This window comes from Apis mellifera, linkage group LG7, assembly GCF_003254395.2.
Source record: "Apis mellifera strain DH4 linkage group LG7, Amel_HAv3.1, whole genome shotgun sequence".
NCBI lineage: Eukaryota > Metazoa > Arthropoda > Insecta > Hymenoptera > Apidae > Apis > Apis mellifera.
The window spans coordinates 9,611,870-9,636,056 of NC_037644.1; the positions used below are offsets into that span (position 1 = coordinate 9,611,870).

Here is a 24,187-nt window from a genome sequence, read left to right on the forward strand (position 1 = left end):
TTAACATTAATATATTTATTATCTTTGTATATACAAATACATCAAGACACTAAATAGATTAAATATATCGCTATTTACAATATATTTGAATTCATATCACCTTTTTTAAAAAAAAAAAAGAAGAAAAATATAGTCTTTATATATAGAATTTTTTTAAAATATTTTTTTTTTTTATTTGATAAGTAAAACTATAATTTTAAAACGCATCAAATACGTTATTTAATAATATAATTATAATTAATAAAATAATAAAGGAAATTTTATTTTTTTCTATATTTAATGTAAATATATTGTCAGTCTTTTTCTCTTTAAAAAAATAATAAAAATTAAAAAAAATTTTGCTAGAGCGATGTATATTCCGAATCATCTGTATCCTCTAAAGTGTCGAGTGTTGATAAACGATCGAGTTGATCTATAAGTAAACCATTTTTATATAGAATCATTGCAATTTGTTCTTGCATAACACAAATATTTTTCCATTTTTTTGTACTTTCTTGAGCAGGTGAATTAGTTTTTTCAATAGTTTTTAATTTCTCTGGAAATCTGTCTATTAAATGTACAAAATTTTCGTATCGTTCTTTACTTTCGTGCGATAAACGATAAGAAAATGCCTCTAATATATGTTCATAATTATCTACATCTTTGTCTAAAATTTGAGTTTGTAAGAAAACCGTTTGTGCCATTTTATACCAATCAGCAACACATTCAGATCGACTTATCATAGAAGGAATACAAAATGTTTCAAGAAGATTTTTTATTCTTTGACCTGTGGATGTAACCTGAGAATAAATAAAAAATTTAAAATAAATATTATTTTGTCATTGTTATTTTTTTACTTATATATTTATATACTTCTTGCTTATATATTTTTTTAAAAGAAATACCTTTATTCGTTCTAGAACATGAAATTGTTCATCATTGTATGTAAGACCACGAGTAGCTCTATCTCTCAATAAATGTTGCCAACCATCTCGTAAACGGTCGACTAAAGTAGCAGCTTTTTGACTTGCTTTGTTAAACCATGGACACCACAATCCACGAATAATATTGTCCCATTCACCACGCAAACTGCCTTCTTTTACATATCTATTTTTGAAATGATATGAATATATTCTTATTATATGAATTAAAAGAATACAATAATGAAATTTAATTACCTCTGATGAAGTTGTACTACTGCAGGAGCTAATTCAGTTAGAAGTTCTTTACTCTTCATATCTAATTCTTTTTTCCAATTTTTTATTTCTAAGGTGTTTTGTCTTCCAAGTTTTCTAGAAACTTGCCAGGCAAGATTTTCACTTCTTTCTATTGCTATAGTTGTATCTTCTACAGCTTTTGTAAATTCTTTGGAATGTTGACATTTTTCTAATAATCTTGTAAGTTCTGTTGAGACAAGTCCACTAAAAGCTTCTATTGCATCCTGTGATAGTTTACTACATAATACTAATTTATCAATTCTTCTTTTACAGACATAGCCAACAGAACAAGCTACTTTTGCTTGACTAGCATCATTTTCAACAGATACTAAATTTGCAAATACTGGGAATTTAGGTAATTCTGTATCCACAGGTAAATCAACATTATTATTTTCTCTAGAAAATAACATTAATGGTTTGTTTTCAGATGTATTTGGATAACCTTTTCCAGAAGTAGATTCTTCTATGATATTTGTTAAAAATGTATCTCCAAAAAGAAGTATCTGAGCATGAGGTGCAATATCAGTTTGATCTTGTATATGTACTTGTAGTGCAGTCAATTTTTCTTCAGGATGCAAGAATATTTTTATGAGGCTACCTTTATGTATATTAAATATATGTATACGTTTTCTACAAAGAGTATCTGTTACTTCTGAAAAAAATCTTTCAAAACTCCATATTTTTTGAGGATCAACTTCTAATAAACCAGCTAATAATGGAGTTACAATTTTTTTTAAACCAGTACTCAGTTGACAATTTTGTGGTAATTCTCTACTCCATTCAATAGGTCCATTTTCAGAAGTTTGTACACCTGATATAACACCAGAAGCTTTTTTTGTAATAATATAAAACATTGTTTCTTTATTTCTCCGTCCACCAAATGGTCTAAATGGTAAGTTTCCTGTAGCTACATGATATAATGTTACACCTATAGACCATAAGTCTACAGTTGCTCCAAATGTTTTGCCCACAGGTTTACGTAAAACTGCTCTTTCATATATATCTGGATGTAAATATTCTTCTGTACCATACAAAGAAACAAACTGTTGATCTTCTTGTAATTCTCTAGCAGCACCAAAGTCAGTAAGTTTATAAATTGTACTACCATCATCCGCAATGAATTTCATTATATTACCTACAAAATTAATTATAATTTTATTTAAAAAGATGTATAATATGTATAATTATATGTATTTTTAATTTCTTACCTGGTTTTAAATCTCTATGTACTAAATTATTATCACGTAAGTGTTTCATTCCAGCAGTTAAATGCTCTAATACTAACAAAAATTCACTTTCTGCTAGTCCATAAGTATTTTCTGGATCATCTAAAATATTGAAGAGACTACCCCCAGTACACAGTTCCATAACAATCACTGTACCACGACCATCTTGTTCTTCCTCAATTGCTAATAATTGAACAATATTTTCATGATTTACTTTTTTAAGAACTTCAAATTCTCGCATTTGTACATCATGTGGTCGCATATGACTTAGCTGATTGAATGTTTTAACTGCAACTGGTTCTCCATTGTTTTTATTTACTCCTTGAAAAACTGCTCCAGTTGCACCTTTACCAAGAACACTAGTCGTACACCATACAAAATTCGTTGATCCACGTAAAAAAGACATTTTTTTAAACTCTTAAAAGTTTATACAAGATTTGGAAGTTTGACAAATGGTTTAACCTCTTTTTAAATTTTAAAAATACTATTTTTGTATATATTTATATATGTTTTACAGTATACATATATTATCATGAATAATTAACTATATATCTGCTTCATTACTAAGAAAAAAATATAATATATAATACAGACAGAAGTATAGAATAAAATCTAATCAATGCATTTTTTTTTCTTTGAATTCTTCGAAAGCACTAGGATTCCCTTACCATTTTAATATCATTTTCAATGTTATCGACTTAGAAAAATTATAATTTCTTTGTAATCATGCGTCAAGAATAATATAAACAAGAGCAGATAGAAAAAAGGATAGAGATAGAATAAAAATTATGAAATCAGCGCCATCTTCAGAGTGCCGCAAATTAAACTAATATAACAAAGAGAATAAATAATAGAAAAAGGATAGAAATAGGATAAGAATTAATCGCTGGCGCCATCTCTGAATGGAAAAAATATCTAAAAAAAATCATTTTTCTAAAATTACTCAAGAGATGGCACTGATCTGCAATTTTTATTCTACCTTATCTTACCTTTCAAGAAATATCTTTATTACTCAAGAGATGGCGTTAGTTGTCAATTCTTATCGTATTTCTATCCTTTAATATCTTTTTTTCTCTACATTAATTTCATTTGCGACATTCCGAATATGGCGCTGATTCCATCTATTTCAATTTTCAATCTATTTTTATTCTTCTCTATATTTTCTTTCAAGACTTTGATATTTAATTAAATTTCTTTTTTTTAATCTATTAAACAAAAATCTTAAAATAGTCAATTCAATTTTTATATATCGTAAGTATGTGATTTTATATATCCATGTTATAAGAACTATATATATTTCACACATAAATTTTTTTTTTACATCATATATATATATATATATATATATATATATATATATATGAATCATTTTTATATTTTTTATTATTTTATATTTTTAAAAATAATTTTTTTTTTAAATTTCAAGTATATATTTATCTGTGAAACACTTATTATTTGTATACCTTATTTATCGTAACTATTTTTTAGGTTTTGAATTAATTTTTTTCAACATTTTTTCTTAATTCTAATGATAGTTACTTTTTGCATTTTTACTGCTTATAATAAAAGTTGCCATATTTTTATAATGAATATTTTTAAAATTTTTTTTTATTCTGGAGAATTCAATAATATACCAGATATCTCATATAATTTTGTATGTAATATCTTATTCATGATATTAATTTTTTTTCTAATTGGATATATAAAGAACTTTTGAAACTTACTTTTATATTTTTAAATAGAATTATATATTTTTTAACATATGAATCAATATATCTCAATATTTTCTATAAAAAGTTATTAGACTATGTAAATTGAAAAATTATTAATCTATTAAAATATTCAATAATAATTAAATATTTTTTAAATTAATAATTTTTTACTAAATGATATAACATTTTTTTATAGAAAATGTATGTATTGCATTTACCAATACAATAAAAAAATATATGACTCTATTTAAAAAAAGCAAAGTCAATTTCACAAATCCTTTATGCGTTTTAGGAAAAAAATTATTATATTATATTATGTATTGAAATCATTTAATTTTCATTTGAAACCTTTTCTTAATATTTCAACGAAAAATTTCAAATAATAAAATTACATGAAATACAAGGGAAAACAACCCCTGGACGATAAAAATTCCAATGATAGTGATATCAGTTTTATATTTAATATCTATTATATTTTATATTTTATATATTTTTTTTTTTTCATAAAGAATCATATCATATTACTTGTATATTATTTGATTAAATCTTTTTATATTATTACATTTGTTATTATAATAAAGATAATAACAAATGTAATAATATAAAAGGATTTAATAATAAAAATATAAAAATTACTAAATTATTAATTATTATATTTCAAAAATTATTTCTTATTCTATCATTAATAATTATCATGCATTTTTGCAAGATTTCGCAATGATTGGGCACAAAACAAATAAAAATATATCGATATTATGTATTCAGAAAATTGATTGATCAAGAAACAAATACTTATGTATATTTAACATAAATATACACAATTATATTTCTTATGTTCATATACACATATCAAAATTAGATAACCCGAATGATAACCTATAATAAAGGGACATTGAAAAGAAGAGATAATACTAAATACTGAATCATTGTAACATTATAAATGCAGAATTAAGAATGTTATAATCAAAAACTTTATATAATTTGCATATAAATTTTTAAAATTCAAATATATATGTATACTATAAATACAATGCTATTATTTATATAATAAAAATATCATAAATATCTTTACTTTTTAAGATATAAAAAGAATCATATGATATATTAAAAAAGGGATTGAAAAAATTATGATTATGAAGAAAATTCTTTAAGAAGATATTATTTATAATCTACAAAATAGAAGAAATGAATAAATCAAACAAAACCAAAATTACAGAAACATATAATAGCATTATGTTTAAAAAAAAATAAAATCAATGAATAAAATCAAAAAATAATAAAATAAATTTGAAAAAATAATATTATGAAATATTAATTAAGTTTTATCAAGATCAAAGTTATAAACTTTTAATGTGAAATGTCATCAATAATTTCATGTATCAATAATTACACATATGAATTATTATTTAATATCTATTAAAAGAATTCTATCATTCTTTTTTATAACTTGAACTCAAATTTACACATTTTTTTTTTTATGAAATATCAAAATCTATTATTATTCCCTTATTTATATTAATATTTTTATTTAAAATTATTTCCATTAATTTTCCATTTATAAATTAATAATAACTTTATGATTTTTACTATATGTTAAAAATTAATAAAACACATAGAAGAAAATTAAATACGTATATACATGCATCGTGCTCTATTCACAATCAGTAGCGAAATGATCTTTCCTCTTTAACCCTTCTCCTTACAGATCCAAGGGGTTAATAAGAGGGACCGAACGAATATCATACTTTCAGTCTGCGTACAGCGTAGAGCTGTACATTAGCACATTACGTTAAACATTACGTCTTTATTTCACAAGAATTTAATAATATTTGTCATTTTAATCGAGAGATAATATCCAAGTTTTTGAATAACTTATAAGCATGATTGCGAATACAGTTTATCATAAATAAACGTAAAAATAGTGTAATCGTACAAGATATACACGATGAATAAATTGGTGTTCTTAGTGTTGTTCATTTGTTCAGTGACCTTTTTACATTGTTGTGATGCCGCTTCGAATGTAAATCGGTAATTGTTATAGCCGATTAAATTCAAATTAAAAATGAAAAATCATATTATGGATCGGGACAAATTATTAATGAACCGATCGATAATTTAATCAATGACGTATATCTTGTTCTACGCGGAAATAGTGATATTTTAAAGTATTAAAAACATTCTATGAAAAAAAGATTCCACAATATGAATAACAAAGATTAAAATTAAAATTATTATTATATTATTTGATAGGATTCCGAAATTTTATTTGCAAAAAAAAATATTCAATTTATTCTGCATAATGATACGTACAGTAGTGAAATCAATTTGAATCATGCAATTAGATCCTGTTTCTTATTTTTAGGGGATACGTGTTCACAGCGCCAAAAAAATTATATGCCGGTGAAATCGAAACTGGATGTTTATCTTTGCATAATTTAGAATTGCCTGCTCACGTTCATCTTGAACTAGTGTTCTCTTTTTTGGAAGGACAAGAAGTGCTTGCCAGTACTAGTGCTGTTGTAAAAACAGGTAAATTCCGTTTAATCTATGACGAAAATTGTAAACTCTGCAAGATGTAAAAAAATCTCATCGATCTATTACAGAATAATTGTGAATATATACTCTCCTTGGAAAGAAATCTCTCCTTTTCGAAGTCGATTAACAATCTATAGATTAAAAGATAAAAATGTGCAAGATTGAAAATATTTATAAAAACGTCATACGAATATAATTTATTTTTGTACTACTTTAAAGAATTGATATGGAATTATATATATTATAATGAATATTTATTTTATAGTAGATGAAATTTCTGTATTTTTGTATATATGTATATATGCCAGTTTATATTAATTTATATAATGTGTCTATTCGCCATTGTAGAATAATTGGAAAAATTTCGAAGAACTTCAATTTCCCATCAATTTTTGGCTTATCACTTCCTGCTTTATTTTCGATAGTATTTTTCTACCTTGTATCAGACTCTTTAAACAAATGGTAAATTGAAATTGTCGCCGCTTCCTGCGGGGGAACTGAATTGGCCGACTCCCTCTCTGGAAAGGAAATAAGCAATCGCTAGAATATATACATGGGAAACCCATTTATATTGTTATACATGGGTTGAACAATGAACGTTTAACACGATCAAAATACGACTTAGAGACTAACAGATAACATAGTTTAATAATGTCAAGAACTGTCAAAATGATATAAATTTGAATCAAACTATATAATTGACTATTCGTTGAACTTATTAATAATCAATTTTAACCCTGTTCGAATATAAATTATCATATAAGAGATAATATCATTAAAGAATAAAAAAAAAACAATGTTTACTATCATATATACGTAGTACGTGACTGTAGAAAGAACAATTAGCTAAATCGACATAGAAGGGACAATTTAGTAGGCTTTCTTGGTATAGCAATTTATCGATTAAGAACATTCTTTTGCATTAGATGAAGTTATGCCAGTTTACATCATAAAATGAAAATTTTAATTCTGTATATGAAAATGAACATGATGTAACATGATCAACATTTTTAAATTTAATATTGAATTAGTTTAAAAATATTCAATCTCTTTCTTTTTATATCATGAACAACGTATTAATAATCATCTTTATTTAGGTACAGAAACATGTTTGCAATTAGCAGTACCTTCACCGATTTACAGAACCGCAATACTCCGATTAAAAATCAAATTCGACAAATACCCTGATTACGTGATAAAATCGGAGACAGACGTAGAAATAGAACATGATTCCTTGCTCACTTTTGTGGAAACTGATAAACCAACTTATAAGCCTGGCCAAGATGTTAAGATTAGGATTCTTATGCTTATGCATGATTTGAAACCATGGCAGAAATCGGTAAGAAGATTGATTTCGTTTAATATAGATAGAATAGTAATTATCCTGTTTTATTTGAAATTTATAATTTATATTTTCAATTTTATTAATTTTATTCTATGAATTCATGCTCAGATTCCAGAAGTATGGATTGAAAATCCATCGTTTGTAAAGGTAAAGCAATGGACAAATGTAAGCACGGAGAATGGAATGGCACAGTTGACGTTTCCACTGTCACCGGAACCTAGCTTGGTAAAATTCCTTACTTTTGTCAACAGAATAGAATAAATGATATTGAATAAAATAGGACAAAATAAAGTAAAATAATTGTTTCATAGATTAAAGGCAAAAATGTTATTTTGTAACAGGGATCATGGCACATAAAAGTGATGAAGAAGAAACCGTATCCCAATTTGATTCACAGCACTACGTTCAAAGTGGAGAAATATGTTTTACCAAAATTTCAAATGACGATCAATTCGCCGCAATACATCCTTGCGAATGTAGAGAATGTGACTTGGAACATCTGTGTCAAGTATCATTATTATATCTTTATCATAATTATTTTCAAATATTTAGAACATTGTTATAATTTATAACATGTAAATTATTTTACGTCAAAATTAAATAATGATTGCAATTATAGATACAGCTATGGTAAACCCGTGAAAGGTAATCTATTATTAAAATTAACTCCGCAAACACCAAGTTGGACAAGATTACCCAATCTTCCGGCAATACGTTACGAGACTAAAGTATCTAAATTTATTCTTAAATGTGTACATTTTTAATTATATTAAATATAGAAAGATGTTTCAACGGATAAAATAAATATTTATAGCTTGACAAAGGGGATGGTTGCACCGATTTTGTCCTTTCTGGATCAGTTCTTGGATTGGCCCATTGGAAAATGGATCCGAACAATATTGTTCTCATAGCTGAATTCACGGAAGCTGGGACTGGTATAGTGGAAACTACGATTAGTAGAACCGTGGTGTTACACGAAGCGTTGAAGTTAGAATACGAACATTATACACCTAAATACTTCAAGTTTGGTTTACCTTATCATGGAAAAGTGAATTTTTTCTCTCATACTTTATGTTATTTTATATTAATTTACATTATATTATCGAATATATGATCTTAATTCATTTCCTTAATAATAATTAATGTTATTTATTAAATGAATGTTTCTGTTTACGACTCAGTTACGAGTATTGCGATACGACGATACACCTGCTCCAAATGAAAAAATTCAAATTTGTCTAAAAGTACGTGGAAAAATCGAATGGGAGAAAGATGTGGTAGATTGCCGTGACTTTAGATCCTCCACCGATGGTTTTGTCGATTTTGTCGTACCACCGCAACATAAAAATATCGTTTTATTAAGTTTTGTCGCAACAGCTGTTGATTATCCAACGACGTATTACTCACCAGAACAACGTTGGAGAGTAGGTAACATTGATAATAATTTATTAATATTATTATTAATTATTACGATATCAAATATTGTTAAAAGTTTTTAAATTAATTATCATATAAATCTTTAAAATTTTATTAATTTAAATTTAATATATGATTTTTCTTAGGTTTTTATGAATCAACCTTCAACATCTATCACTGTAAACCCTTGGTATTCACCGTCTGATAGTTATTTAACAGTAGCTCGAGGAAACCAACCGATCGTTTGTGGTGAAAAGTATTCTTTCAATGTTATGTACACGACATCCTCTAATATGAACGAAACCATTTCTTTCCATTATTCGATTAATTCCAAAGGAAGTATTCTGATATATGGACACGTAAAGCACAAACCCAATCGAGATACAATATTAAATTATTTCGAGTTTCATAATTTATTGGGCACCATCGAATCTTCTGCTAACAAGACGAACAAAGAAGCTATAGTACACAGGCAAATTTTTTTTTTTTATTAAATGATAAATTTTTATTATATTTTTATAATATATTTTTATCCATAGAGCATAAATAATTATTTCTATTATTACTATTGTAAAATATTCTTATGAAAAAATATATGTATATATATTCTTTTTAATTAGATTCCCGTTAAGTGTTAAAGTTACACCAAGCATGGCTCCAGTTTCAGAATTGTTACTTTATTACGTACGATCAGATGGTGAAATTGTTGCAACCACTTATACAATTGAGGTTGGCCATTGCTTTGAGAATAAAGTGAAATCTACATGGCATACTGATGCACAAATACCAGGATCACCCACTCAATATCACGTTGAAGCAGCTCCTAGATCTCTTTGTGCAATTTCTGCTGTAGATAAATCGACTCTGTTCTTGAGCAAATCAGAATCCAATCTAATGAGTTCTACTCAAACATTTGATGCATTGAAAAGATTCCATCCAACTCCAAAATTTTATTTTCCATGGGAGAATTCTCGTTGTAAATGTACGTTTCTAATCTACAATGTTTGCATAACGATTACGTCTAATTTAAATAAAATTTAAATATAAATTGCAGCAGCAATTGGTCCGGAAGAAATGAAAGAAGAGATCAATCATCTTCCACAATTTCTAAGATCGAAAAGACAAACGATAACGTACAGCAAAAGAGTTAATTACGTGGATGCTGTACAAGCTTTCGTTGTAAGATATTATGAAGTTATAAGTTTTGTCCATCTTTTGTAAACAATATTTAATTTCAATTTTTGTTATTCGTAGGACTTTGGAGTAATAGTAATGAGCGATCTCGTGTTGGAAACACGACCATGCCCATGGTTGTTCATGGAATACACAGCATTGTCCCGTCAATATATTTCAACGAATGAATATATGTCAATGAAGGATAATTCCGGTAAATTTTCTGATTATATTTATTCTTATAAATAGATTTAATATCGACTAATGAAATACAAGCGATAAAAATATTAATTTCACTACTAAATAATTTTATTCTTCTGATTTATTTTTTAAATTCGATTAATTTTTTGAAAGTAGTTATTTTGAATTATTTTTATTTGATTAAATATAAAAAATATCATAAATTTACCTTCATTATTTCGATGAAATTAAATATAAGCATTGAATCTTTTAATCTTTTCATTAATAGAATTCGCAGTTGCTGCTGCAGCGATGGATTCAGGGATAGGATATGTTGATCAAAATCAGGCTCAAATGGCTACACTTAGATCATATTTTCCTGAAACATGGTTATGGGAATTAGTACCTATCGGGTATGATTAAATTAGTTTTTAAAATCATAGTAAATACGTAAATTAAAATACTATTATTTTTAAATATATTTTAAATTGATTTTTTTCTTGATTCTACTATAATTTCTATAATTATTATTAATAACAATTCTATGTTATTATTATTGATATATTAATTATTTTAAATCCTTGTTATTATTTTATAATATATTAATTTTTTATTCTAACTACAATATATTTTCCAGAGAAGAAGGTAAAATCACAATAGAACGTACACTTCCACATACTATCACTGATTGGGTTGGCTATACAACATGTATTTCCCCGACGCACGGACTTGGAATAGCACCACCAACCACTATAACAGCGTTCCAGTCATTTTTCCTTGATTATAATTTACCTTACAGTATAAAACGCGGCGAAATTATGCGTTTTAAAGTATCTCTTTTCAACTACATGCATCATAGCTTACCTGTAAGTATAGAAAACATGGTTTTGAGCATTAAGATATATTTTTCACGTAAAAAAATTTTTATCCTTGGAGACAAACAAATTTAAATAATTCGCCTCATTCGTGGATGCATAGGTAAAAATCAAACTGGAAGAAATGGAAAAAATTGATTTGCATTTGTCAGAGCCTACAGCCTCGTTTTGTGTAAAACCACGAGATAATATTGTTCACGAGTATATTCTGAAACCACGAGTGATCGGAGAAGTTAACATAACGGTCACCGCTTTTGTGGACATTGATTATCCCGAACCATGCGGATCAGAGACTGTGATATTTACACAGTAATTAAAAATAAATATCTCGCATAATAGATAAAAATAAAAATTAACAAATAAATAACATATATCTATTCACGTTTTAAGGGACGTAATCGTGAAACCGATTCTAATTCTACCTGAAGGTTTTCCTGTGGAAGAAACGAAATCAGCTTTGATTTGTCCTAAAGATTCTAGCGATGATTCTTCGTTCATGTGGGAATTAACGTTACCTAAGGACGCTGTACCAGATAGCGGAAGAGCATATTTAAATTTGATAGGAGACATTTTAGGTCCAGCACTTGAAAATTTAGATAAACTTATAAAATTACCGAAAGGTTGTGGTGAACAAAATATGATATTATTTGTTCCAAATAATCACGTGATTAAATATCTTGATGCGATGAGAATCAATAAACCTGATCTTCGAGCGAAAGCTATTAGAAACATGGAAAAAGGTATTATTGTGTTATATGGAATATTTTAAAATGGATATATTTACCTGAAATATTTTAATGAAACCAAGAATGTTTTTATTATTTTGTTTTTTTGCAATCATATTTAAATAAACGCCAATAAATTATTATCATATATTAAATTTAGGATATCAGAGAGAGCTAAAATATAGATTCATGGATGGTTCTTATTCCGCATTTGAAGAAGGTGAGAGCTCCATATGGTTGACTGCATTCGTATTAAAGTCATTTGCACAAGCTGCAAGTTTAATTCATATCGACAAATATGTTCTTGAATCATCTGTTTCTTGGATCACGATGAATCAGTTGGAAGATGGTTGCTTTCCTGTAATAGGCACGGTTTTCCATAAATCGATGAAGGTTTGTGAAAATACAATTGATTAAATGTTTCGTCGATAAATTGGGAACAATTTTATTTTAGGGCGGCCTCCAAGAACATGGTTCATCGTCAGCATTAACAGCATATATCTTAATTTCTTTGCTTGAATCTGGTGTTCCTTTGTCACCATCTGTTGTTAATGATGCCCAAAAATGTTTAGAAAAGGGAATGAATAATGATGATCTATATACAACTGTTCTTACCACATATGTATTAGCATTACTGGAACATCCAAAAGCTAATTCCAGCATGAAATCTCTAATGAACCGTGCTACGCGTTATAAAGTATGAATAAATAAGTATACATATATATAATTATATACACAATATAATTTAAGAAAATAATAAATATAAAAATTAGCCAATAAGACTAGTAAGATTTAAAAAGTAGTAAAATATAAACTTAATTTTTTTGTTATTATAATTTAAAATTTACAATTCAGAATATATTAAAAAAGAAAAAGTAAATGCATTCTCTAATATAAGAAAATTTTTTACGTTATAGAATTTAATTTGGTGGGAGGATAAATCGAAGCCTTCAATCGGTTTAAGCATCGAAATGACTGCATACGTGATTCTTACTTTATTGAAATTAGGCGAAGAAAATTTAAGTGAAGCTTTGAAAGCTGTTCGTTGGATATCAAAGCAAAGAAACTCTGAAGGTGGATTTACATCCACCCAAGATACAATTCTTGGATTAGAAGCCCTTACGAAGTACGCTATGATTGTACACCATAATAATATCACAGATTTATCTGTTCTCGTCACTGCGTCCAAAGAAGTGGATGATGTTTACAAATTGCAAGATGAAAACCGTGTAATTCTTAAACAAATTCGTTTACCTATTCTACCAACTATAGTAGAAATTTTTGCTCAAGGTGAAGGATGTGTTTTAATACAGGTAAAATAAATATCTTTGCTTTTATCAAAAAATATAAGATATAGATTCCATTAACAATTTTCATTTATATCATACAAATTATATATTCATTTTGTTTTAATTTTAGAGTAATCTTAAATACAACGTTGCATCCAGTACTGGTTCGGATGCTTTCGATCTTTCAGCAGAAGTTCGTTCTGTTGGTTATGGAAACGAATGCTCATTACAAGAAATTACAATTTGTTCACGATATAAAATGGCAGATGAGGAGAGTAACATGGCTTTACTCGAAGTTGGTATAATAAGTGGTTACGTGCCTGATCGAGCAAGTCTACATTCGTTATTGGATCCATCTTCAAGTAAATTTATTTTTTTATTAAAAATAAAATTAATAAATATATGTAATGTAATAATTATAAAATTATAAATTATAGAAGTTAAATTATTCGAAGAAGATCAAGATATTGTAACAATTTATTTCAACAAATTGACTGGCCAAAAAACTTGTATCTCGTTTAGAATAATACAAGAATACTTTATCGATCATCTCAAACCAGCGAATATAAAACTTTATGATTATTATCAACAAGAGCTTACTGTATCCACTGTAAGTTTTAATGATTTTTGTTTAATCTCAATCAGAAATAAAAATATATAATGATTGAATGTTTTCAGAATTACAAAATCCCTTCAATTTGTAGCAGTGCGGAGCCAGTTGATGAACAATTAACAACGCCAAATGAAATGATTATTATGAAGCAATTATCATTTGATGAAAGTCCTATGAATTCCTCTTTTGTTGTCAATAACGCCGAGCTAGCAATTCCTGATGGAATGGAAGGGCCAATTCCAGTTTACGTGAAACTGAATACTTATGATTACAAAACAGAAGCAGCTACCACTACTAATGGATTGCCTGATTTAACATCGACATTCGTAACAGAAGATCAAACTGTACCGACAGTACAGACAGAGGATGAAGAACCTATAAGGGTACATTAAAATCTTTTTTCATGATTCCAAAGAATTTGCAAATAAATGGACGCAAAAAAAAATAAAAAAGTTTAAAGAAATAAAAAAACAACACTCGTCAAGCTATTGAAAGAGACAATTTCTTACAGATAGATACAGACAATCCCTCAATAACGAATCCTCTTATGAAAGAAGTCTTAAGAATAGTAAAAATATTAAAAATTAACGAGACGAATGTTCCGTGTAAGTAAATATATTTTACAATCTACAACAGTTACACGTACAATTATTGTTTCTCATATTACATGTTACTTTAGCGCCAACAAGAATAAACCAATCTTGTCCCATATGCATGGATGTATTACCGTCAAATATTAGCGATATTTATTGCTCGGCAAATAGCGCGGTTAAAGTAGCAATTAGGCGATTCCGTAAAGTGAGATTATTATTGGATTTGCATATATCCCGAGAAGTCAAACGTCTTCGTGCCATGATAGAGTTCACTTTGAGCCCAAATTGCTCCTGTTCGCCATTAGATAATCGTACGTAAACATTCCATCATACTAATACATATCGATAATTTAATTCATCATTGGATATATATATATAACACATACACTGTTTTTCCAATATATTCACTAATAAAAAAATATTTTTTTGTAGCTGGAAGTTTTGCATTAATTATAAACAAAGATAATGATTTTCTTACATCTGGGAATCAAAAGCAAACATTAAACGATTCTTTTTATATATATGGTTTACCGTTAGTAAGTGGTGTGCCGTGCAAATTGGCGGAAATACGAGCATCCTGTCTTAATGAGGATAACATTCAATGCACGTATGAAGATCCCCCTGCATATGGTTAAATTAAATTCGTATCTATTTAAATTTTTAAATTGCGTAAAATCTTTAAAATATGTAAATTTCGATTTCAAGAACGTAATATTTTGTTTACTTTTTATTAATTTCGCGCAGGGTAATATACGTATATAATTATTTTTTTTTTTAATTTTTTTATATCTACAAGTATGATGTCAATTGTATGCTATAAACAAATATAATATAAGCTACGTATAGTCTACGTAAAAATAAATATCAGATATATACCAGGAAATGAATGATTTTTTTTTTTTATTAAATTGAATAAAGTTTTTAATATGATAAATTGATAAGTTATATATATTCTCTGTCTCTTTTCTTCCTCTTTTTCTCTCTCTCCTCTCTCTTCTCTCTTCCATCCCATTATATTATATACATATATTAACATGTAAACAAACAAAAAAATATCGATTTATTTTTTATTATATTTTTATTTATTATCTTTGCATTTGATCTGCTACTGAAATAATTATTACAAATTAACAATCACCTCTCAAATTTTTACTACATTAAATATTATTTTATTACAGCAGATTTTATGGTTATCTATTTCATTATACGGCTTTTTTATTTATTATTTTACTAAGAATATTTGCCATTTAATGCTGATCGAAATGAAACTGATTTTTTTTTTATTTATGCATAATTATAGAACATAATTGTTATAAAGCCATTTTTATTTACTTTTTTTTTTTTTTTATTATTTATATTACTTATTAAGTTCGTTTTCAGCATTAAATATCAAATCGCATTATCACTGAAAATGTGTTAGCTATTTATCCACATTTGTAAAATATTTGCTCGAAATAAATAAAAACTATTTGCATTGTTTACTAAAGAAACTACCCGTCGCGACGCTTCACTAAAGTAAAATGCAAAATCTAACTTGCATCAGGAATGAAAGGAACGACTTTTAATGTCTATAAATTGGCAGTAGCGTTTTCACTTCAGTCGGCATCAATTTCAAATATTTTAATTATATCCCAGGAAATAGGTTCTTTTCATTTGAGATTAATACATCACCGTCATTCATAATAAATAATATGATATATGTAATAGATATTATAGAATTCTATTCGAAAATGATTAATTTAAAGAAACAAGATGAATACAATTAATAATACTTTTGTTACATTGGGATCATAATTTCCATCTTTTTGTTAAATATACATTAGAGGTACACATTCAAAATGTCATATTAATAAAGTAGTAATTTTTTCGCCGATCTGACATACACGTATATGTTTACTTTTAATATTTACCGATAACAGCATTGCCCAGGTAGAACACAAGTACTGGGACGAAATGTTGACCCAATGTTTATGGAAATATTGATCGAACTGTCTGGCAGTAAATTTCCGAGCAAATAGTAAATGCATATATCTTAACAGTTCTCTTAATATTGTAAATATTGATATTATAAAACATTATTGTACAATACTTATCCTAATTCCAAAAAACACACAGACACAAAAATTTTGATATGTAGAATCAATATGCAAGAGACAGATATTGCATTGAAAAGTATTCTAAATATAAATTTATGATAATGGATATGTTTCCAAGATGGAAACTAAGATTACAATATATATAAAAGAAAATTGATATAATCTAAAAGACTATACTAAGTTGATATAAAAACTTTCAAATGTAATAAAATTGATTAATGTTCTTGAAAAAAAAAAAAAACAATAACGTAATAATACTGTAGTACGATATAATTATTGTATATCGATATTGAATAAATATTATAGATAAAAATCTTGATAGAATAATCGGGCCAATATAAAAACTAATTCTAAGATTAAGTTCTACCTGGGCAGTAATACTTATATACATTTACGTTCAATTTCGTCAGACCAAATAGTATTATATTGGTTGACAAATGTTTATTAGAACCTGTGTTCACACGAAACACGATACTAAATAGGAAATAATAGTATTATGAAATAAAAACGATACTTGTACTTGTGCGCTTCATAAAGAAAAATGAAAGACACATAATATACATAAAATAATAATTATATATAAAGTAATGATATATTAAGACATGAGCTCTATATTAAATTATATATGCAAATTTTATATTTTTCTTTTAAATTAAAATATAAAGTATTTTATATCATTGAATTATTATTAATCAGTCAGTTTTCTATAATGGCAAGCATCCGGCATTAATATCAAAAATCGATTTAAATTAAAAACCAAAGTTGAAATAATATATAAATATATTATTTTAGCTTATGAATATATTATTTAAATCTTGTTTTTAATTATTAAATGCGAATATAATGTAATCAAATTAATTTTATAATTAAACAGGTAATTAAAAATCATTTTATCTTTGCAAATTAATAGAATAATACGCAAAATATATTTAAATTAAAAAATAAAATTGGATTTAATATAGAGCCTGCCTAATTTAATAAAACTAATATTATTATATTAACGAATTCATCTAAAAAATTTTCTTTGTTTTTTATTAAATTTGATATTAGAACACCGAAGTGCAAAAAAATCAGTCTAATTCATTATTAGTTATTGAATGTATCATAAAGGTACATATATACGATCACCAATGACAAGCGCCATTTTATTTGGCGTTATAAACGCATTATTGTTCAAACTTGATAATGCGTATTGTGAATGTTCAACAATCGCAATTCAGATGCATCAAAGATAGCAAAGGAACTTGCATAAACATCAGTATTATAATATTTAATAAATTTTAGGAGCTGAACGATCATTAATGGGACCACTGGTTTTTCTTAAAGAGGTACCTTTTCGTATCTGATCCATAAGAGAATCTCTTACTTGTAAAGGATCCATAATGGGTACACGATTACCCATTATGCGCCTCACGCTTGCAGATCTACTCGTTGTATTATTTCCTTGCAAATTTTGTTGTTGTTGGGCTAATTTAGCATTTAAAGTTTCAAGAAAGCCAGATGGTGTTTTAGAATTTTTACTTATCTGTTGTTCAACGGAGTGTTTTCTAGTAGATTTAGGACTACTATTTGTATTGTTACCACTTGTGGCATTATTACCTGTACTATTAATGAGTTTAGCACTAAGAACTGCCATAAAACTTTGGCCAACTCCTCCTGGACCTTGTCCTTGTATATTTACACCTGTATTGATAGCAGTTATTTGTGTGGTATTTGAACTACGTTCTTGAGAAGCTGAACGAATTGCTGCACATGAACGTTCAACAGAAGATCGAGTTACTTGCAATACAGCATTATGTGGTAATGTAGCAGATGAATTATTATGAGATTGTGCCTGTCCTGTAACCTTTCGTAAAAGAGATGGACTAGCAGGTGTATGACGTAATTCTGTAAGAGTTCTTACTGTTTCTGACACTGAGATAGATCTATAAATTACAAAAATAGTAATAATAGAAATAAATATAATTTAAATATTTCATTTCAAAAAAAAAAAAAAGTAAAAGAATTATTTTTTACCGCTGAGGAGTAGGACTGGCTGTAGGTGAAGAACTTTCTAACAAAAATGCTGGCGGCGGAGGAAGATTTTCGGTTTCGTCACATGTATTATCAGTGCGTTCATCATTAGAACCTGATGAAGGATTATTGAATGTGGCAGTTATAATAGTAGATGTTCGTCTTGTTGGTGGCAAAGGTTTATTTGCTTGTTGCATCGAACCTCTTCGAACAGTTAAAGTAGACGCAACACCAGATACATTCCAAGCATTTTCACTTGGATTATGGAGCGAATGAGAATGCGGTATAGTAGTTTGACTTCCATATCCACTACTAGATTCAATACTAGATTCTGATGTCTGACTTCCACCATCTTTTTCCGTAATTTCAGTCTATAAATATTTTTATATAATTTAAATCATATAACTTTACGTGTTATTCATATATTATTGTTTTTACCTTTTCAATTCCTGATGCTGATAATGATGCAGGAGGTGGTGGTAAAGGTAATTGCATCTCTTGGGCACGACTTGCAGCTAAATTTGCTAATTCGTGCATATTTACATACATAGGTTGTTGAAGTTGATGAGTTGCTAATTCTATATTATATATTATAATATTAAATATCACTTAAAAATAAATGATTAATTAATAATTAATAATTATTAAAATATAATAGACTTATACCCTTTGCTAAATGTGCTGGAAGTGGTAATTTAGGTTTTCCTCGAGGACTTCCAGGAGGTTCATTTTTCACTGGAACTGTTGGTCGTTCTAAACTGGAACATCTATTCGGTATTGGAGGACGATGACTACCATTATTTCTACGCAATTGTACTCTAGATGCTTGATTAGAGGAAGAACATGAAGAGGAAGATGAAACAGGAGAAGCAGGTTGACTATGACAACAACCACTATTATCTGGAGCTTGGAATGTGTAGACACTGAGTGCTGGTCTTTGATGGCCCTTTTCGTAAGCTATATAATAATTAATTTAATAAAATTTAATAAAATATTATAAATAGTGACTTATAATATATAATAATGACAAACTGATTCTCTTATTACTTTACCATCCAAAGTCAATATCATCAATAACATGTTCATCTTTTCATACATAGTAGTCATATATATAGTAATCTTAGTATTTTGAATTATAATGAATTGTTATGAAATATAACATAGTTTTTTTGAATGATGTAATAAGAAAACCATGTTATATATATTCTTTAAACATAAATTTTAACTTATAAATAAATTTTATAAATTTTAAATAAAAAAAAAAAGATCTTACCAGATGAGATCGTATGCGGCCGTTCATTGATTGCGTTCTGATTTTGCCTGTCATATTGAACTGATGTTTCCTGTAAGTCAGGCCAAGTAGCAGTAGTTACAGGTCTTGTTGTATTACAACCAGTATTTTGATTAGTTTGAGAAGACACATTTGATACCTATGACAATATAATTTAACTTCAAAAACATAACAAAGACATATTTCAAAAAATGAATTGAAATTCTATTCAATGCCACAGATAAAAGAAAAATATGAAATGCTAGCAAGCAACTAGTTTCTAATAACCTTACCTGATGTTCAGAAATTGGTTGTGTATATAATGTGTCCTGAGAAGTGAAGCCAGAGTCACGGGAACTACCATTTACCAAGTGGCGTAGTGTCATCATACTGCTGATGCTGGAGGGCCTGACTCCAACAGACTATAACGAGTACAATATCGACTACCACATACACTAAGCTGATGCCAAATGGCACTCGTGCTATCATCTATAAGCAACTACGTGCTTGAAATACAGTTAGTGCATAAACAATAACTAATATGCCATGCATTTCAAAAGATTGACATTCTTAGTACAATGACTAAACAAAACAAAAAGTAATTTAATTGAATTTTTCATTTAATTTTTTACCTGAGAGAGTGATCTATGCCAAGGATGTCCAGATGGACTTGGATGACTTTTACAAGAACCACTACTGCTACTAGTTAAAGAACTGATTGAACACATTGAACTTTTTCTTGATCCAAGTGATAAAGAAGGACTTGAAGGAGGAGTAGCAAGTGACCATTGTGTTACATCGCAACCTTTTATATCTGTTATCACTTGTTCTGATGCAGGAGGCAAATGATGAGGAGAAGCTGCATGACGTTGTAATTGATCAGAAACTTCTTGAAGATGTGTCAATTCCATTAGCATTGCAATTTCTTCATCCTGTATTTTTTTTATATATTAATATTATTTTTAAATTAAATAATTAATTATCAATTAATTAATTTTACTAACTAGTACTGGTTTCAAAAATCTGGCAAGAAGACAATATCTTCCTCTTTCTTCAAGTAAAGCTGCGCGAACGGCTTTTCTTTCTGTTTCTTCTAAACTTAATCGTTTTTCTTGAACAACAGCAGCTGAGGATTCTAACATTCGATTCAATTCAATATCTCCTGATGATGTTCCATATCCTTGTGATTGTCCTTGTAAATGTTGACCTTTACGTGCTTTTTTCTTTTGCAAGCGTAATGTATCAGTAGAACGCTTTCTTAATTCTGCTTTTGCTTTTTTATATTCTGAAAAAAGTAATAGAATTTTAAAATAAACATTAAAATCACAAATTTTATAGTAAATATTGAGATATAATAAATATTGAGATTATGAATAAGCTATTACTAACCTTTGGCATGTTCTTTATCTAAATTTATTAAAGACTTTTTCCAATCTTCTAATTTTTCTTGAAGAGGTAATACCAAGCAATCCATAATAGCACTAATAAAAAGAGATAATTAAATTAAAATTAAAAATATGATAGATAAATACTAAAAATTATTAAAGTTTTAATGAAAAATTACCTAGTAAATGATTTCATTCGTGTTTCTACTGCTTTGTGTCTAAGACATATTCGAGTTAAAGCAGTTCCAATTTCTTTTGTTGCACCTTTTGTTTAATTATATTTATTTAATATATATTTATATATATATTTAATTTTATATTTTTAAATTATTATTATATATAAATAATATAAATTATATATAAATATATAAAATTAAAAAATATATATATTAAATTTGAAAGTATTTCATAAAAAATTTTCTTAAATAAAAAATGATATAAAATAATTGTTTATAATTTAAAATATATGAAAAATAATATTTTCACCTCTTGCATTAGTTGCAGCATCAGCAATTTTTTGAAAAGTTTCAAGATATGCAGAAATGGCTAAAATAGCAGCCCTAAAAAATAAAAATAAAAAAATAGTTTTAATTAAAAATATTATATTAAATATTCTAAATTAAAGTAAAATATTTTGTATTTATGATATAATATTTATTTTTCTTTTTATATATTTTAGTTAAAATAATTAGTATTATTAAATAAAAATTAAATTTGATAAAAATATTAGATTGTAAATAAAATATAAAATATAATTATTACCTTAAACATGAATGTAATTTGGTTGCTTTTGAAATTAAATCTTCCCATAAAGGTGCTCCATTCTAAAAACAAATAATTTTATATTTATAATTCTTTTTATTTATAGAAATAAATATAATTTTTTTATAAATAATTATACAATCATTATTATTATTATCATATAATTGCTCTTATTTTTATTTTTATCTTTAAAACTTAACATTTATGATATAAAAATAAAACAGAATTTATCAAATATAAAATCATATACGCCTACTTAATTTCTATGATTAGATAATTTTATGAATTAGAAGATCTTTTTGAAAAAAATAAAGTATAATTGCATATACAATATATATTTATATAGATTTCTAATGAAATCAAATATTTTTTAAAAAAATATCACATTTATAAAATAAAAATTTATAATATATGCTATCATCAACTATGCTAAATATTTAGTATATTTAAAGAAAAAGTATACATTCTCTTTAATATCTTGTAAAAATTAAAAAATTAAAGTAATATTATAAAAGTGGAACAAATGTAAATTAGCTTTGGTTCTCATTTTATTACATTAAAATACTATAATGATTTTAAATTTTATAAAATAATTTCAAAGAATCAGAACAACGGAATTTAAAAAAAAAAATATTATAAAAAGAAATAATGAAATATATTTTTTTCGATTACAATACTTAATATGTATTAAGGACACTCGTATCGACAACGCGCCTTGGCCTGCATCGTTACTTGTGCAAAGACAGTAAAATATACAAAAAAACAATGAGCAGGAAAAAACGCGGTCGTGTAATAAAATAAATATTGAATAATGACATATCGATGTTACTTACTTTCATATCAGTTATAATCTGTTGAAAGAGGCCACCTAAAGCACTACACTCTCTTTCAATTGTTGCATCCATCTTTGACTATCCAATTTTTTTCCTTACTTGGCCCCAATAAAGTTCTTCCGCATTAGAATCGTAGAATAATTCACTTTTTGTCATCCATATAAAAATATACAAAATTTCCATACGAATATTGGCGATTCATAAGATTCGCCATTTTCGTAACAAGAAACGACAAGTTTGAAGTAACAGAAAAACACAACTAAATGTATTTACCTATGCGTTCTCATATATATATACATATACACATATGTATGTATATATATATATATATATATATATATATATATATCTCACGATTGTTCTCTCGAATAAATTGATTCGGAAATCAACAATCACTGTAAATATTTTCTAGATATTTATAATGATTTGAAATCATAATATCAATTACTTTTGTCAAAGAAAATTGTAAACACTAGAGACTGTTTTCTCAACACAACGCACTCATTCTATCGAGCAAGTATGGCTCGCGTCTGCGTCGATTCTGTTTTCGTTGCAATATCAGAATATCGGTGCCCCCTACGGCGACCTCGTTTCAGAACTTCAAATTGAGGATTTGGGGTATATCTAATCGTTACTCAGGGTAACGGCTTTCTCTACCCCTTAGATGATCACTTCCGGAGTGTCGACTATTGAAAGAAGACATCTTGCATCATTGCTTGCTCATTCTGATTGGTTCAGAATAATTTTGAGGAAACGTTTATATAGATTCTTATCTTGTTTCTCAATTGTGAGATTAAAAAGACTTGATTTAAAAAAATATCCACAAAACATAAATGAAATAAAAAATAATTTAGAAAAAATAAAATCATGAGTCTTATATTAAACGAATCATTTTACGATATATTATTTAAACATTTTGTAACATTGAGTGAAATTTTAAATATTTTTAA

The 24,187-nt window shown here is 26.9% G+C and overlaps 3 protein-coding genes across 8 annotated transcripts; 1 reads left to right on the forward strand and 2 right to left on the reverse strand.

Annotated features, from left to right (window-relative positions):
* Positions 1 to 280: 280 nt before the first annotated feature.
* LOC413493 (inhibitor of nuclear factor kappa-B kinase subunit epsilon) lies at positions 281 to 3,126 on the reverse strand. The gene is made up of 4 exons (XM_396937.7): positions 2,405 to 3,126; positions 1,158 to 2,331; positions 885 to 1,086; positions 281 to 779 (listed from the first exon to the last, which is right to left on the reverse strand). The coding sequence occupies exons 1-4, from the start codon at positions 2,826 to 2,828 to the stop codon at positions 342 to 344; spliced, it is 2,238 nt and encodes a 745-aa protein (XP_396937.4). The 5' UTR covers positions 2,829 to 3,126; the 3' UTR covers positions 281 to 341.
* A 2,762-nt stretch (positions 3,127 to 5,888) lies between these two features.
* Positions 5,889 to 15,761, forward strand: LOC408926 (alpha-2-macroglobulin-like protein 1). Of its 2 annotated transcripts, none has more exons than XM_006565440.3 (25): positions 5,889 to 6,162; positions 6,497 to 6,663; positions 7,767 to 8,008; positions 8,123 to 8,239; positions 8,356 to 8,522; positions 8,634 to 8,742; positions 8,829 to 9,062; positions 9,196 to 9,438; positions 9,577 to 9,902; positions 10,051 to 10,412; positions 10,485 to 10,609; positions 10,685 to 10,817; positions 11,073 to 11,196; positions 11,421 to 11,649; positions 11,762 to 11,967; positions 12,049 to 12,398; positions 12,544 to 12,776; positions 12,838 to 13,080; positions 13,301 to 13,696; positions 13,803 to 14,034; positions 14,110 to 14,282; positions 14,351 to 14,668; positions 14,797 to 14,890; positions 14,965 to 15,189; positions 15,311 to 15,761. In XM_006565440.3, the coding sequence occupies exons 1-25, from the start codon at positions 6,080 to 6,082 to the stop codon at positions 15,511 to 15,513; spliced, it is 5,334 nt and encodes a 1,777-aa protein (XP_006565503.2). In that variant the 5' UTR covers positions 5,889 to 6,079; the 3' UTR covers positions 15,514 to 15,761. The 2 variants fall into 2 exon arrangements, with proteins under 2 accessions (XP_006565503.2, XP_016768602.2); XM_016913113.2 differs by having other exon boundaries at positions 10,488 to 10,609.
* Positions 15,762 to 16,210: 449 nt separating this feature from the next.
* On the reverse strand, positions 16,211 to 24,072 carry LOC411219 (MTSS1-like protein). Of its 5 annotated transcripts, XM_006565442.3 has the most exons (14): positions 23,686 to 24,072; positions 23,238 to 23,382; positions 22,405 to 22,466; positions 22,129 to 22,202; positions 21,822 to 21,906; positions 21,647 to 21,738; positions 21,262 to 21,542; positions 20,890 to 21,189; positions 20,551 to 20,679; positions 20,261 to 20,417; positions 19,654 to 19,944; positions 19,426 to 19,565; positions 18,991 to 19,358; positions 18,245 to 18,899 (listed from the first exon to the last, which is right to left on the reverse strand). In XM_006565442.3, the coding sequence occupies exons 2-14, from the start codon at positions 23,307 to 23,309 to the stop codon at positions 18,245 to 18,247; spliced, it is 2,706 nt and encodes a 901-aa protein (XP_006565505.2). In that variant the 5' UTR covers positions 23,310 to 23,382; positions 23,686 to 24,072. The 5 variants fall into 5 exon arrangements, with proteins under 5 accessions (XP_006565506.1, XP_016768604.2, XP_006565508.1 ...); XM_006565443.3 differs by lacking the exon at positions 23,686 to 24,072 and having other exon boundaries at positions 16,211 to 18,899; positions 20,261 to 20,330; positions 23,238 to 23,510; XM_016913115.2 differs by lacking the exon at positions 23,686 to 24,072 and having other exon boundaries at positions 16,211 to 18,899; positions 23,238 to 23,510.
* Between the last annotated feature and the right edge of the window lie 115 nt (positions 24,073 to 24,187).

Excerpts from the sequence above, each read along its gene's own strand:
- LOC413493 (XM_396937.7), bottom strand. The coding sequence starts at position 2,828 with ATGTCTTTTTTACGTGGATCAACGAATTTTGTATGGTGTACGACTAGT. Across the intron at positions 1,087-1,157 it reads GTAGTACAACTTCATCAGAG|ATATGTAAAAGAAGGCAGTT; the intron begins GTAATTAAATTT and ends TTTCAAAAATAG. Across the intron at positions 780-884 it reads ATGTTCTAGAACGAATAAAG|GTTACATCCACAGGTCAAAG; the intron begins GTATTTCTTTTA and ends ATTTATTCTCAG.
- LOC408926 (XM_006565440.3), top strand. The coding sequence starts at position 6,080 with ATGAATAAATTGGTGTTCTTAGTGTTGTTCATTTGTTCAGTGACCTTT. Across the intron at positions 13,081-13,300 it reads ACCGTGCTACGCGTTATAAA|AATTTAATTTGGTGGGAGGA; the intron begins GTATGAATAAAT and ends TTTACGTTATAG. Across the intron at positions 14,035-14,109 it reads GTTATTGGATCCATCTTCAA|AAGTTAAATTATTCGAAGAA; the intron begins GTAAATTTATTT and ends TATAAATTATAG.
- LOC411219 (XM_016913115.2), bottom strand. The coding sequence starts at position 23,309 with ATGGATGCAACAATTGAAAGAGAGTGTAGTGCTTTAGGTGGCCTCTTT. Across the intron at positions 19,945-20,260 it reads GCCGCATACGATCTCATCTG|CTTACGAAAAGGGCCATCAA; the intron begins GTAAGATCTTTT and ends ATTATTATATAG. Across the intron at positions 19,359-19,425 it reads CAGCATCAGGAATTGAAAAG|ACTGAAATTACGGAAAAAGA; the intron begins GTAAAAACAATA and ends AAATATTTATAG.